The 12,757-nt window shown below is 35.2% G+C and overlaps 2 protein-coding genes across 2 annotated transcripts; both read right to left on the reverse strand.

Annotated features, from left to right (window-relative positions):
• Nucleotides 1–367: 367 nt before the first annotated feature.
• On the reverse strand, nucleotides 368–5,186 carry LOC120172631 (putative ribosomal large subunit pseudouridine synthase SVR1, chloroplastic). The gene is made up of 10 exons (XM_039180043.1): nucleotides 4,665–5,186; nucleotides 3,522–3,601; nucleotides 3,120–3,220; nucleotides 2,951–3,023; nucleotides 2,693–2,786; nucleotides 2,540–2,588; nucleotides 2,291–2,441; nucleotides 2,043–2,099; nucleotides 1,690–1,745; nucleotides 368–736 (listed from the first exon to the last, which is right to left on the reverse strand). Exons 1-10 carry the CDS (start codon nucleotides 5,179–5,181, stop codon nucleotides 676–678), a joined length of 1,239 nt encoding a protein of 412 aa, XP_039035974.1. The 5' UTR covers nucleotides 5,182–5,186; the 3' UTR covers nucleotides 368–675.
• A 3,600-nt stretch (nucleotides 5,187–8,786) lies between these two features.
• On the reverse strand, nucleotides 8,787–12,423 carry LOC120172723 (U-box domain-containing protein 14-like). The gene is made up of 4 exons (XM_039180119.1): nucleotides 11,970–12,423; nucleotides 10,880–10,996; nucleotides 10,274–10,687; nucleotides 8,787–10,161 (listed from the first exon to the last, which is right to left on the reverse strand). Exons 1-4 carry the CDS (start codon nucleotides 12,258–12,260, stop codon nucleotides 9,094–9,096), a joined length of 1,890 nt encoding a protein of 629 aa, XP_039036050.1. The 5' UTR covers nucleotides 12,261–12,423; the 3' UTR covers nucleotides 8,787–9,093.
• Nucleotides 12,424–12,757: the final 334 nt, after the last annotated feature.

Raw genomic sequence — 12,757 nt, forward strand, 5'->3', positions numbered from 1 at the left:
TGAACTTGATTTTCAGTACTTATTAATTCAATTAGGTACTTATAAATTCATGAAACAGCCGCCGTCTTATAATTCATCTCATTACCTTTTTTTCTTCTCCAAAAGAATCAAACACTGTCTTTCAAACAATAAACCTTTTTTTCAAACAATAAACTTTTTCGCTGTTGCTATAAATACATATGATTAAATTTTCTTTTTACATATATTCTTACGAAATTAAGTTGTTATGAGTTTTAAGTAGACTGTGTAAAACTATTTAATTATGAAAAAGGTAATTTTACCATAACTAATTTATTTAAATGGATAAAATAAATTGAAGTCTTTTAAGTAAAATTGTTCGGGCTAAAAAGACAATTTAAAAGGAAGCTTGGACTATAAAGGTCTTACACAAAATTGTTTCAAGACTGTCGTAAATCAAGAATTATGGCTTTTCCAGATAATAATAACGATAATACATAATGGGATCTTCCTGCAACATTCATCCAAATGACAAGTCTTAACTCATATATTGTTGCCATGAATGAAGGAATCAGTTCAGATGCTCTCACTCGAATGGTTTATCCTTAAATATCAGATCAAACCTCTCCCGACTCCCATTGAAGACCAAACGGAAGGCAGATGCTTCCGATGTAGCAGCGAGCCTTCCAATATGCTTACGCTGAAGCAGCGACTGCTTTAACTCTTCCAACCCATTGCACGAAGGTCGCTCTGTTTTAGCTCGATATGCTTCCCTAACCTGCACGTAACAACACATTCGCCGTAATCCATCACGCATATATGTAACTAAACTAAAATTTAATTCCTCGAATAATCTTATATGCAAAAGCTAGCAGGCGAAACACGAACCGATCTTAATAACCACAGGATACATCAAAGTTGGCTAATTGGGAAGATAAACAAGTGTCACATTGTTTTAACTTTTACTCATCTACAAAAGCTTGTCTCAGGAACAGTTTTTGGTTATCATTAAATAATCTGATTGAAAAACATGGTTTACCTTACCACATTATGAGGCAGATCAAAAAGGAAAACAGTTGTTTTTTTCTTCTCAAATTAAGAAAAATTCGGAAACTGGAAAAATTAAGTGCAAAAGTCCATTACAATTGCAAATGCTATTATAAGGATGTAAAATCAGCAGGAAAATTGGCTCAAAAGTTGGCACTTTTGGTACAAATAAGGCCTCAACCTAAGGATAAGGGAAGACGTTTCAAATGCTAAGATTTGAACTATTAGACCCTCCAAGTAACGCCTTGTATATATATGGGGATAGATCCAATTACAGAGTGTAAAACTTTAGTTTTACACAGATTTAGGACTGTTGGATGAGTGAAAATTGACGACTGAAATTAACAGTAGGAAGTGAGAAGATATTCATTGAAAAAACAATGAGTTAATCTCAGGCTTCTATTTCCACACATCCAACGGTCCTAAATCTGTATAAAACTAAAAAAATTCACTCTCTGTAAGTGGATCCTAACCTGTATATATAAAAACTAGCTAAGCTCCGAGTACGTATAATGGATGGTTATCGGTTCAATAGTTAGCTTACTTTGCTGCTATCAAATTATATCCATGTGATGAAGCCAACTTTAGGAGAGTGATTAGACAATGAAGGAAAGAAGGGGAAGTGCGCAAAATAAAGGCACCCTGAGAAGCTAATGTAAAAAGTGGAATTATCAGAAATTGTACCCGAGATCTGCTGGAAGCCTGAAACCACCGATGCGTAAACGCTTCAACGAATGAATCTGAAAAAAGAAAACATAAATATCCTTAGAAATCATTATGATAAGACGAATCAATAAGTTAAAGATAAATATGAAGAAACAAATGAAGTAGCCAGTGAAACTTTATCAACGGAAGATCAAATGGTTTCATAAGCCTATCATCCCAAAGAAACAATAATTTTCATATTACCAGCTATTTCTCTTGTGAAACAATTTTACGTCCTAAACGGTCCATGCCTATGTAAATTCAATCAGTCTAGCAAAAGTAATAAGCCATTTTTACTACATGAGTGAATGTCTTGAAAAAAAGACATTGACCTCAAGGCCGGCATTCTTCACGAGTTCACGGACCTCATGATTCCTCCCTTCATGAACCTGCAATACAGTTTTAGCAAAAGGGGAGAAACTAGCACTATAAGTCAACCATCAAATCTAAGCATACTTAAATATCTAGCCACAAAGAATCCAAGAGGAAAGGCTCAAAATTATTCAAATTATCAAAGGTTACAAAACCAATTCATAACACATTGGCATTTTTGAAATTGGATGTTGAAAGAAATCAATACCACAATACGAATGCGAGGTCTAGACAAATCTGGTTGCTTTGGAAGTAATTCCACCGAATCCGGGACGCAAAGAACACCTTCAATTTCTGTCCCTTCACTGATGGCAATTAAGTGCCGCTTCCGTACTTCACCATCAATTGTCGCGATGTATCTATAGTTACATTGCGGCAAGGGACAGAACATAAGTCTACAAATAAACCTATATAAGAATCGCAATATGAACAGAGAATAAAATATGAAGAATCTTACTCTTTAGTTAAGTTCGATGAAGGATGTGAAAGCTTTTGAGCAAAATCTCCTAAAACAGACAACAAATTCCAAAAGGGGAAACGGTAATATATATGTAGGCAAGACAGGGTATTTAAGCTTAAGGATGGGAATATATGCAGGCAAAATGCATACCATCATTGGTCACAATAATTAAGCCAGTTGTAGCAACATCAAGTCGGCCAACTGTGAATAATCGTGGCTTCGGAGATCCTGGATTTATTTTGTCCTGGAAAAGCACACTAACTTCTTACAAGTTTACAGACTATACAAATAAATAGAACTCAACGATCGCAAAATTGACAAGAGTGAATCTTCTAAGCATCCATAGTCGTAGCTGTAAATAAAATTGAGACTAGGAATCATACTTTTAAACTTGCAACATCAACATACCCACGTCTTTAAATAATCCTCAAACAGATCAAGGGCAGATTTGAACTCTTTCTCCCCGGATGAGCAAATACAACTGCAATAACATGATTGCATTAGACAGAGATTTAATTGAAGCACAAAACATGAAAAGCCATTAAATGCAAATCGTGGTTCAGTACTGGATACGAACCCTTTGGGCTTGTTTAGGGCAAGATACACCTTTGGTGGCAGCTTTTTAGGAAGGCGGTTCCCATTGACATAAATAATATCTTTTGAGGGATCAACTCGAGTCTGCAAATTATCGCATAAAAAGTATATAAGTCCGGGCCATACAAAGGTTACATAAATATAAGGCCTATAGAAATTTGAGCAGCCATAGCTGAACATCACAAAGAAAATAGCCCAGGGGTGCCATAAAACCTCTATAAAAGAATAACGAACAAGTTAGACTTCCCACAACATTTGTACAAATTCTATTGCTCCACTTGCTTCATTTATGCTGCAATCGCTCAAGAGATTCATATCGATGATAAAAGAATAGATTGGTAAAGTATCCACTTTATCAACAAACCGACTGAGAGCCAGAACCTACCTGAGGAGCATTGCACACTGAACCATTAACAGTCACCTTGCCATTAAAAATAAGCTCTTCACTTCCACGCCTCGATGCCACTAGTAACACAACCATTAAATTCCAATATGTATTATACATGCATATATATCAACAGTTCAACACACAATTCACAATAAGCATCTACAAAGAACTATAAACACATCCACTGATAGTGGAGTTAAAAAAATAACAATTGACTAAAAATAAAAGCATTAAGGCTTTCCTCTGGTTGATGCTTTTGCTAGTTTCTTTTTGCTACAGCATTCAGAATCACTTTTGAAATTTATAAAAACCTACCATTAATGTATAGATATCAACTTAAAAGGTAATAAGTTTAGTACATGTTACCAAAAAAACTCAATAATAAATTTTGAAAATAATACTAAATTAACACATTTAATCAAATGGGCAGGTGACAAGCATTCATTCCAAAACCAATTCTTTTTTGAGTTTTTAAACTCCAGACATTGTTTTAGAATATCAGTTCTGCAAGTTAATATGTTCGGTTGCTACATAAATACCCAATATTTCAATTGAGCCCCTAAAAATAAATTAATTAAAAACCATTCAGAATCACGTACAAAAGTTTCTTAATATATATACATATATATCAGTTCTTCATGTAACTATATCTAGGGATATAAATGGGACGAGACAGATCGTAAGTTACTCGAATTCGACTCGCTCAACACTCTAATCAAATGGACATTCGAGTTTTTAATGAGCCGAATTGAGCTAATTGATACAGGAGGTGAAGAACTACCTATCAACTCAAAAAAATAATATATTAAATTTTTTATCTTTTATATTAAATTATTGTTGTCTTTTAAAAAAGTGTAATACAAAATTTCATGTATGTAAGTTTAGATTCGAATGAGAATATTTAGAATTCAAGTTTTTCTTTTTAAATTCGAGTTGAACTTCAATTTTTGATTTCATGTTTGAGTTAAGCATGACAAATTTAAGCTCACGAGTTTTCGAGTGATCCAGTCGAACTCAGTCTCAGCTCAGCCATTCGAGCTCGACTTGTCTTCCAAACTATATCAAGTAAATTCGATTTCGGTATTCAACAGATACCCAATATTGCAATTGAAACTAAAAGAACAGTCAAAGGTAATTTACCTCCAGCGGCAGCCAAGACTTTACTTAACCTTTGAGGAGGGTCCCTAAAATTTTCATTATAAAACCTTCTAGCAGCCTTGGAAAGCTTGGGAGATGGCGCCGGCTGCTCGATACCGGCAGCACCAACAGCCGAAACCTCTTTTTTCTTCTTCACCTCCTTGGCGACCTTCTTTTTGGGCTTTTGAGTTTTAGCATCAGCAAGCGCGTTGATAAAACTTGCAGGGGGGTGGGCTTGGAGCTTGAGGTTACCGTCCTCGCCGCGGACGATCCAGGGGATGAAGAACTGGCCATTGGGAGGGGATTCGGAGTCGGCGTCGAGAACGGCGTCGGATTTGAGGTTGGGTGGGGGTCTGGGTTTGGGTTTGGGGGTTGGAGGAGCAAATTTTATGTTGAATTGTAAAGAAGAAGAGGTGATCGGAGGGAGGCGACGGAAAGGAGTGGAGGAAAGGGACGGCTTGGCGAGGCCGAGGAGAGATAGAGTGGCGGAGATGTGGTGGAGGGATGACAGTGCCGCCATTTTAACTTGCTCGCAACTGGCTATTGGCTAAGTTCACTGTGGATTTTATAATATATTTTATTTTGGATTTTTTTTTAATAATAAAAATAAGGTTTAAATATAAAATATGTGTTTGCGCTTTTCACTAATAGGTTAAACTAAATTTTGAATAATTATGGCGTAAAACGTTAGAAATTATCATTTTAGGTCGTTAAATAACACATGACACAATTTGATAATCTTAAAAATTTTATTTAAAATTATATTTTAAGATAGATAGAAAATTTTGAAATAACTGAAAACTTTTATTTCGACCCCTAAACCCACATAAGCCGTTGCCCTTTCGATGAAGTTCCACCCAATCTCACCCTCTCGAAGACCAAAATACTACAAAAATGTGATTGATTAACAGGGGATCGCGATTCTGACGTTCAAGTGACAATAACTACGTCGACTTATAATTAGGAAGATAAAAGGAATTACGTCGTCGACAATGGTCGAGATATAAAAGAGCAACGACTGAGGGTTAGGATGAGGATTTGAGAATTTTAGAGTTTTTGAGGTTTTTTTGTAATTTAAGAGAAATTAGGGTTTTTTATAAATAGAATAATATTTTTTAAATAAATTTTAAAATTATTTGATTGTGATACATGTCACTTAACAGAGAAAATTAACACATTTAACGGTGCAAGTACCTAAAGTGATAAAATTTGTAACGTTAGATATCGGGATTATTCAAAAAATAATTTAAATACATATTCGTGAAAACCGCTATAATTTAGGTACTTATTTTATATTTAAACCTAAAAGTAAATAAATTATGTAAGCATTAAGATTTTAGTTTCGAGATAATATTTTTTTATTAATTAAATTATTTAAACTTAATTTCATTCTTTCAAATCAGTATTTATTTGATTTAATTATTGGTATTATTGACTTGAAATTAAGGATGTTTATTGTTTGACCCGTTTTTGATCGGGTCTTATATTTTTATTTTTATTATTAAAATTTATTTATTATTATTATTATTATTATTATTATATATTTTTTCATTTTTTTTGTTTTTTTTGTTTATAGGTCCAACAAGATCCAACCCCCCACCATTATCTCAACAACAATAACCCACTACCCCACCTATCCATTCCATTACTCCCACATTTTCACCAACCGAGTGAAGCTCAACAAACTCCATAACAGATAACAGAGAATTCAGGAAATTTATAAACGATTGGGCACTAGGAAAGCAAGGTGTTAATAAGTCGAAAGGACCACTTGAAGCCCTCCGTCCCAAATTGCAGTCCACCCAATCACTTCATTTCGGCACACCGACACTGTGATCCGCACACCCCATCTCCCAACCTACAATCAAACTTCGCTTGCCCTAGCTTTTACACCTACGCTCCCGCTGTTGTTCTAATATATATATATATATCGATGAACCCTCTACAGTGAAAGAGTAAGATCGAAACGAGGGGCTCCAGTCCCACGCTACAGCTTGCTTCTCTTGATCTTCTTCAAGCTTTCGCTCCTATCATTTACAGCATCGGCGTCATTTTTCACGATCTTCGCTGCTGCTGATGAGGTGTTGTTCGTGATAAAATGATCATGAGCCTCGCGAATGTTGTTGATGAGAGCGTAGAACTTGTCCATATTTTCGTCATTCAATTCGTTGTCATCGTCATGTGACATCTTTTTCTTATTGCTGGGGGATGCAGAGATACAACGCTCCTGCGAGGAAGTTGGGATAACCAAGCGAGTGTTCTTCGTTTGGTTGAACAATAACCGGCACTGGAGAGATCCTGCATCCCAGCAAATTTCATTTGGCTCAAGAATGGGAGATGATTAATGATTTAAGAGCTTATATGGGCAGACTCCAGCAGGGCATGAGCCACATGCAGGAGATGTTGGAAGCCTGCATGGATATGCAGTTGGAATTGCAGTGATCCGTCAGACAAGTCTCTGCGGCTTTGAATCGCTCAGCTGGTGAAAAAGGTTCATAAATCCTTCCAACATTTCTTACGTGAAAAGCATTGTTTCATATTTTTTGTGGTCATTGTGATTATTTATGTGTACTTTAATTTGTAACAATTTGATCCTATTAATAATTTATCTTTTTTGCAATTGAACCACTCTAAATTCTTATTTTTTTTCTTGTAGCCCGTAATTAATGTCAATTAAACCTTTAATGTTTAGTTCCTTTCAATTTAATCCTTTAATTAGAATTTTCTTTTTTTTCTTTTAATTTTATTTTATTTCATTTTCATTATTAATTTATTAGCCCTTTTAATAATTTTTATTTTATTTTATTTCTTTTTTTAATTATTCTTACTGTTAACATAATTTTATTTATTTAGTTCTAATTTTTTAAACCTTTTTTTAACCTTTTTTCCTCATTTTATTTAATATTTATTTATTTTTATTCTTATAATCTAAGCATTCTTTTTGACTTTTTAGAGGAATTTCAACCAATAAAAAGTAAGTAATTTGAATCGAACGTTTTAAAATTCAATTTAAATTTTTTAATTTTCGCAATTAAAGACAATCGACAAATTAATTGGTACCGAAAGGGCAGTTCAATTGCGCTAATCCTTCCATGACCGTAACCGACTCTCGAACCCGACACGTTTCGGGTAAAACGCAGATCAGGTAAGATAGTGTCCGACCCACCTAAATTCGTTTTAAAATGGTCGGTGGCGACTCTAAATCAATCAATTCAAGTCGAAGCCCAATTTCGGGCCCAACCAGAAAAGCGGTCGCGACAATTATAGCTGAATTAATTGATCAAATTAAATTTAGTTTTGTTAATCGATTGTTTAATTAGATCTAGAGCGGTTAACAGTTAAAAAAACTTTAAATTTTTTTATTGATTAATTCGATTAAAATTGAACAACGAACACCCCTAATTTTGAGTAAGTAATAGATTAAGAAATTTTTCAAAATTCAATTATTAATTAATTTGATTAAAAAATTAACTAATTAATCAAAAATATTTAATATATTATATATTATATATATCACATGTATATTTTAAGCTTAAATCCATGAAGAATTAAGACTCAATTATTTTTTAACTATAATATATTAAACTTGCAAGACTATCAATTTTTTTAAATTATCCACTAGTATTCAATCTATTAACCGACTAATCCAGATCAGGTTTTGCAGAGGCTTATTATGGGGGCGACCCTCCCAACCCAATTTGCTCTATACACAAACATCAGGATTCGAACCTCTGACATTACTTAAATATTCAAATCTATTACATTGATTAATTTGAGCTTTGTAGAGTAATTTTTTTTTTCATTTTACTTAAGACCCTATCAAATTTTAACATAAATTTAAAAAAAAAGTACTCTGCTTAGCTCAAATTAATCTAAATAATTTTTTTATTAATTTGATCGCCAACTGAAATAACCAAACTTTGTATAATTTAATTGATATTTTTAGAAAAATATTCGGTTAACAATTAAAAGGAAAAAATTAACTAATTCAATTTTAACTAGTTCAATTCAAACGATAATCAAATTAATCGTTTGAAGACCCGTACATGCAAAGACTAAAATTTCAAGAATGTTGCAGTAAAAGAATTTACAGACTCAATATTACATTATCAAGCAATTCAAAGATCCCAAGTATATAGCTGTTTCTCTAACAACAAATCATCATCTTACAATAAACGCTGGCCATCCTTCATGCTAAATGTAATTTTATATATACCACAAACCCTAAACTTCATCAAACCCCATAATTATATAATCAGCAGCTGGCAACGGCCTTTTTGTTTAAATATGTGGAGAGTTGCAGATGAGCAAGGCAGCTACGAGTTCAAATTTCGCTGCTCTTTCGAATATTCTGCTGGTTAAATCTCCGGTAAAACGAGTTCCATCTGTCCATGTACGAGCTGTTTGAACAAAAAATTATATAGCATGGATTTCACAAAGAAACCGGGTCTTCCTTCACTTCAAGTCGTTGGAAAAGTTCCAAGATGCTTCCGGCTTTTCTCTTTGCTCTGTCGGTACCACTTTCCGACAAGTCCTTTAGTGCCTCCTCAGCACTGAGTTCCTTGGCTGTTTTTAATTGCTCTATATTACCGGTGCAAAGTGACCACAGTATGGCAGCGGCATTCTCTCGGTTACGTGGAGAACCGGTCCGTATGACTTCCAGTAAAACGGGAATAGGGTCAGCCTGACCGATGGCGACCTTCCCTTCTTGATGGCTCGCAAGAATGGCGAGAATTGCCAATGCTTCATCCACCATCCCACCTCCAGCATCCTTCAGTAGTCTCATCAATGGCGGCACGATACCAGCTCTAACAGCCCTAACCTTGTTTCCCTGAAAGATCGAGAGATTGAAAATGGCAGTTGCAGCATCTTTCTTTCCTCTCGGAGACCCTTCACAAAGAAGCTTTATAAGGGCGGGAATAGCACCGGCGGCACCGATAGCTACCTTGTACTCATCTATAACAGATAAACTGAAAAGGGTAGCGGCAGCATTTTCTCTAGCCTCCATGCTGCCATTTTTTAAGACATCAACTATATCGGGTATAGCTCCTGCATTAACGATGCCACCCTTGTTGCTGTCATTAATGGAAAGGTTGAGAAGAGCCGTCACGGCATGCTCCTGAGTTCGAGGATCTGTGGAGGACAATAATTCAACAAGAAGCGGTATGGATCCTGCCTCAGCGATACACACCCTATTATCTGCATTTCTTTTTGCCAATAACCTGAGTTCGCCGGCGGCTGCTCTTTGTTGTTCTGAATTTCCATTTGCCAGTTTTTCCAATAAAGCAACGATGGCAGTACGGTCGCAGTCTGAGGCACTGCTTCTACACGTTCCTTGGTTCTTAGGAAGCTCTATGCCGTTGCTCTCGCACCACAAAGCTATGAGACTTTTTAAAACATAGTTTGGCGTAAGGGCAGTGTGCGATAGTGTCTGCTGTGTTTTCGGACACGTCTTGTGCCCCGCATCTAACCATTTCTGAATACAAGATCTTTCATATGTCTGCAAAAGAAAGCAAAATAGTTCAGAATACTGGAGGTGACAAGATTAGAATATCCAAGTTTTATTTCTTAATAATAATAATAAAATTTACGGATGCATTTTCCCGACTAACCTGTCCAGTGGAGACAATTACAGGGTCTTTCATCAACTCCAAAGATATCGGGCACCGGAAATCATCCGGGATAACTGGTGACCTGTGTTTCATCAAGCCTTTTTCACCCTCGGAGGTGTCAGCTTCAGGGTTTTCAGTCAGAACATAATCTTTAAGCTTCTTGAGCAACGATGCCATCTCCTCGAAGCGCTTACCCGGATCTCCACCACTTGCAATAACCAGCTCGTGGAAAGCGACTGACTCTTTCGTTAGATCATTGATTGTCCTTAGATGAAACTTATCTGAAAGTCTTTTGAGAACTGCAGGGTCTGGATCTTTTTCTTTCTGCGCTACTGCTAAATCATGTTCTAGTTGCAAATCAGGTGAGTCCGGTCTCGCTTTTGCTCGTCTGAATTGTGTATGAACAAGTTCAATCTGATAAGAAAGAGAATACGTCAGACAAGTTAACGAAGTCCGAGTCTTCCCCTCTCTTTATTTGGCGAAGTTCAACAAGAAAAATACAAACAGGACATATAAGTTCATCCTAAATGTGCAGGGAACAATTCAAACAAAGGAAAGACAAGAACGAACAGTTCAATTTTCCGTAAAATTTTCATGGAAAAGTACCTGCTCCTGGACTTCCTCCGATATATCGAGATTATTGTAAGGAATCTCATTCAAAGCCGCTTCAATGGCTTCCGTTATTTCTTGGAACTTATATGCTATCTGGTCCATTTGAAGGGCCTGCAAAAAGTAATGCAGAACTCGTCTCAATGAATAATTACAACATAAATATAAAGGACGAAAAGACCCAACTTTTTTCTACTGATCTTGAAGGAAAAAGATGACAATACGACATGCAGAAACTCGGAGAATCCAACCTAACTTGTTTCTGGCCTTAATGAATTTGCCAATCGAGTAAAATGTGGACGATTTTCATTTCATTGAACTCCGTCGTAAAAATATTACAATCATACACAGCTCCTAACAAAGAGATAGTAGGTTTGTGATAACAATATGGAACTTCCATTGACAAACTCAAAAGCAAATCCCCGAAATCAATAGTGTCGAATAAAAACAATAACTCCGAAAACACTCGAAAGGCAGAAACTCATACGACAAAATCAACCAGATTTTCAATTTTAACAACGTTCCATGGACAACATACAAATCTCTATCGAGGACCTGATTCATCAATAGAACATATACAAAGCATCAGTGCCAATAACAAAAAGTTTAAACTACTCATTTTGAAATAAACTCAATATAAATATATGATGATAGAACTATATTTTGTAACTGATCTCTTAATCATGCCTGTACAACGTGCGAGATGGAATGACTCCGGAGAGGCGGATATAACAATATTTTAATTGAGTCATCGAATGAAATCATCTTAAGTTAGATAGTTCTTAGAAAAAAATGTGAAAAAGTTTCCATTCAAGATAAAAATTCATAGCATACAAACCTAAGTCAACAAGAATTTCTTTTTTCCAAACAGTCAGTTTTACATGATCCAGAAAGCCAGCTCTGTTTTTTCTCCCACCTAACACTAAATTTTCTCAGCAACCAAACAAAAATTTTGGACTTGTTTCCCGTCCTTCATCAAACATCACATGTCCCCAAAACATACCCAAAATGTACCCTTTTTCCTTCCATTCAATTTCGCAACAAACAAACAGAGAATCAACAAGGAAAAAATGAAAAAGAAAATTACCCGATACAACTTGCTTCCTCCATTAATAGATTGAAGAAGCTCTTTAGTAGAATCCAAAGCAGCCTTAAGTAGCTCAAACCCTTTGATCTCTTCAATTTTAATCATCGACTCCTCATTTCCGTCTCTCAACTCTTCAAACAAAGGGCTCAACAACTTGATTCTACGAACCAAATTCCCATGCATTTTTTTACACGAGTTTCTGGATTCTGGTAAACCAGATATCTCCTTCACTAACTCGGCTACTTGACTCAGCAATTGCCCCTTGGAATCACCTGTGAGTCCCATGATCATTCAAACACAACAACAACAACAACAAAAAGAATTCCAAAAAATTCTAAAATTAAAGAGTTTTGGTCTTTTGTGCAAAATAATAGGTACCCAGATTAGGGAATTCAGTTAAACGGAATGGGTAATTTTGGGATTTTTGAAAGGGAAGCTGGGAAATTTAAGCTAGTTGTTAGAACAAAGAAGGGAAATTTTGATTTTGGGGGGATTAATAATGAGGGAGAAATTAAAAGAATGTTATATTTTTAATAAATAAATAAATAATTGTGACAATGATTGATTTTAATTAATTAATTAATTAAGGGAATAATTAAATGTTGATTACTTGGTCTACTTTTTATTTGTTTGTTTATTTTTGTTAATTGTTGCCGAGGTGATTAGTGAGAAAATGATATGAGTTTGAACAAAGTTTTAATTATTTTTCTATTGAAGAATCTATCTTTTTAACATATATAAATTATTATATTGACCAATTTATTTCGGTGGTTAAAATATAGTTGTTG

This window comes from Hibiscus syriacus, unplaced genomic scaffold (assembly GCF_006381635.1).
Source record: "Hibiscus syriacus cultivar Baekdansim isolate YM2019G1 unplaced genomic scaffold, ASM638163v2 tig00111877_pilon, whole genome shotgun sequence".
Classification (NCBI taxonomy): Eukaryota; Viridiplantae; Streptophyta; class Magnoliopsida; order Malvales; family Malvaceae; genus Hibiscus; species Hibiscus syriacus.

Coding starts and splice junctions, on each gene's coding strand:
- LOC120172631 (XM_039180043.1), bottom strand. CDS start 5,181: ATGGCGGCACTGTCATCCCTCCACCACATCTCCGCCACTCTATCTCTC. Junction 3,221..3,521: donor CAGTGTGCAATGCTCCTCAG/GTAGGTTCTGGC, acceptor GATAATTTGCAG/ACTCGAGTTGATCCCTCAAA. Junction 2,787..2,950: donor AGGATTATTTAAAGACGTGG/GTATGTTGATGT, acceptor GTGCTTTTCCAG/GACAAAATAAATCCAGGATC.
- LOC120172723 (XM_039180119.1), bottom strand. CDS start 12,260: ATGATCATGGGACTCACAGGTGATTCCAAGGGGCAATTGCTGAGTCAA. Junction 10,997..11,969: donor GAGGAAGCAAGTTGTATCGG/GTAATTTTCTTT, acceptor TACTTTTTGCAG/GCCCTTCAAATGGACCAGAT. Junction 10,688..10,879: donor CGGAGGAAGTCCAGGAGCAG/GTACTTTTCCAT, acceptor CTTTCTTATCAG/ATTGAACTTGTTCATACACA.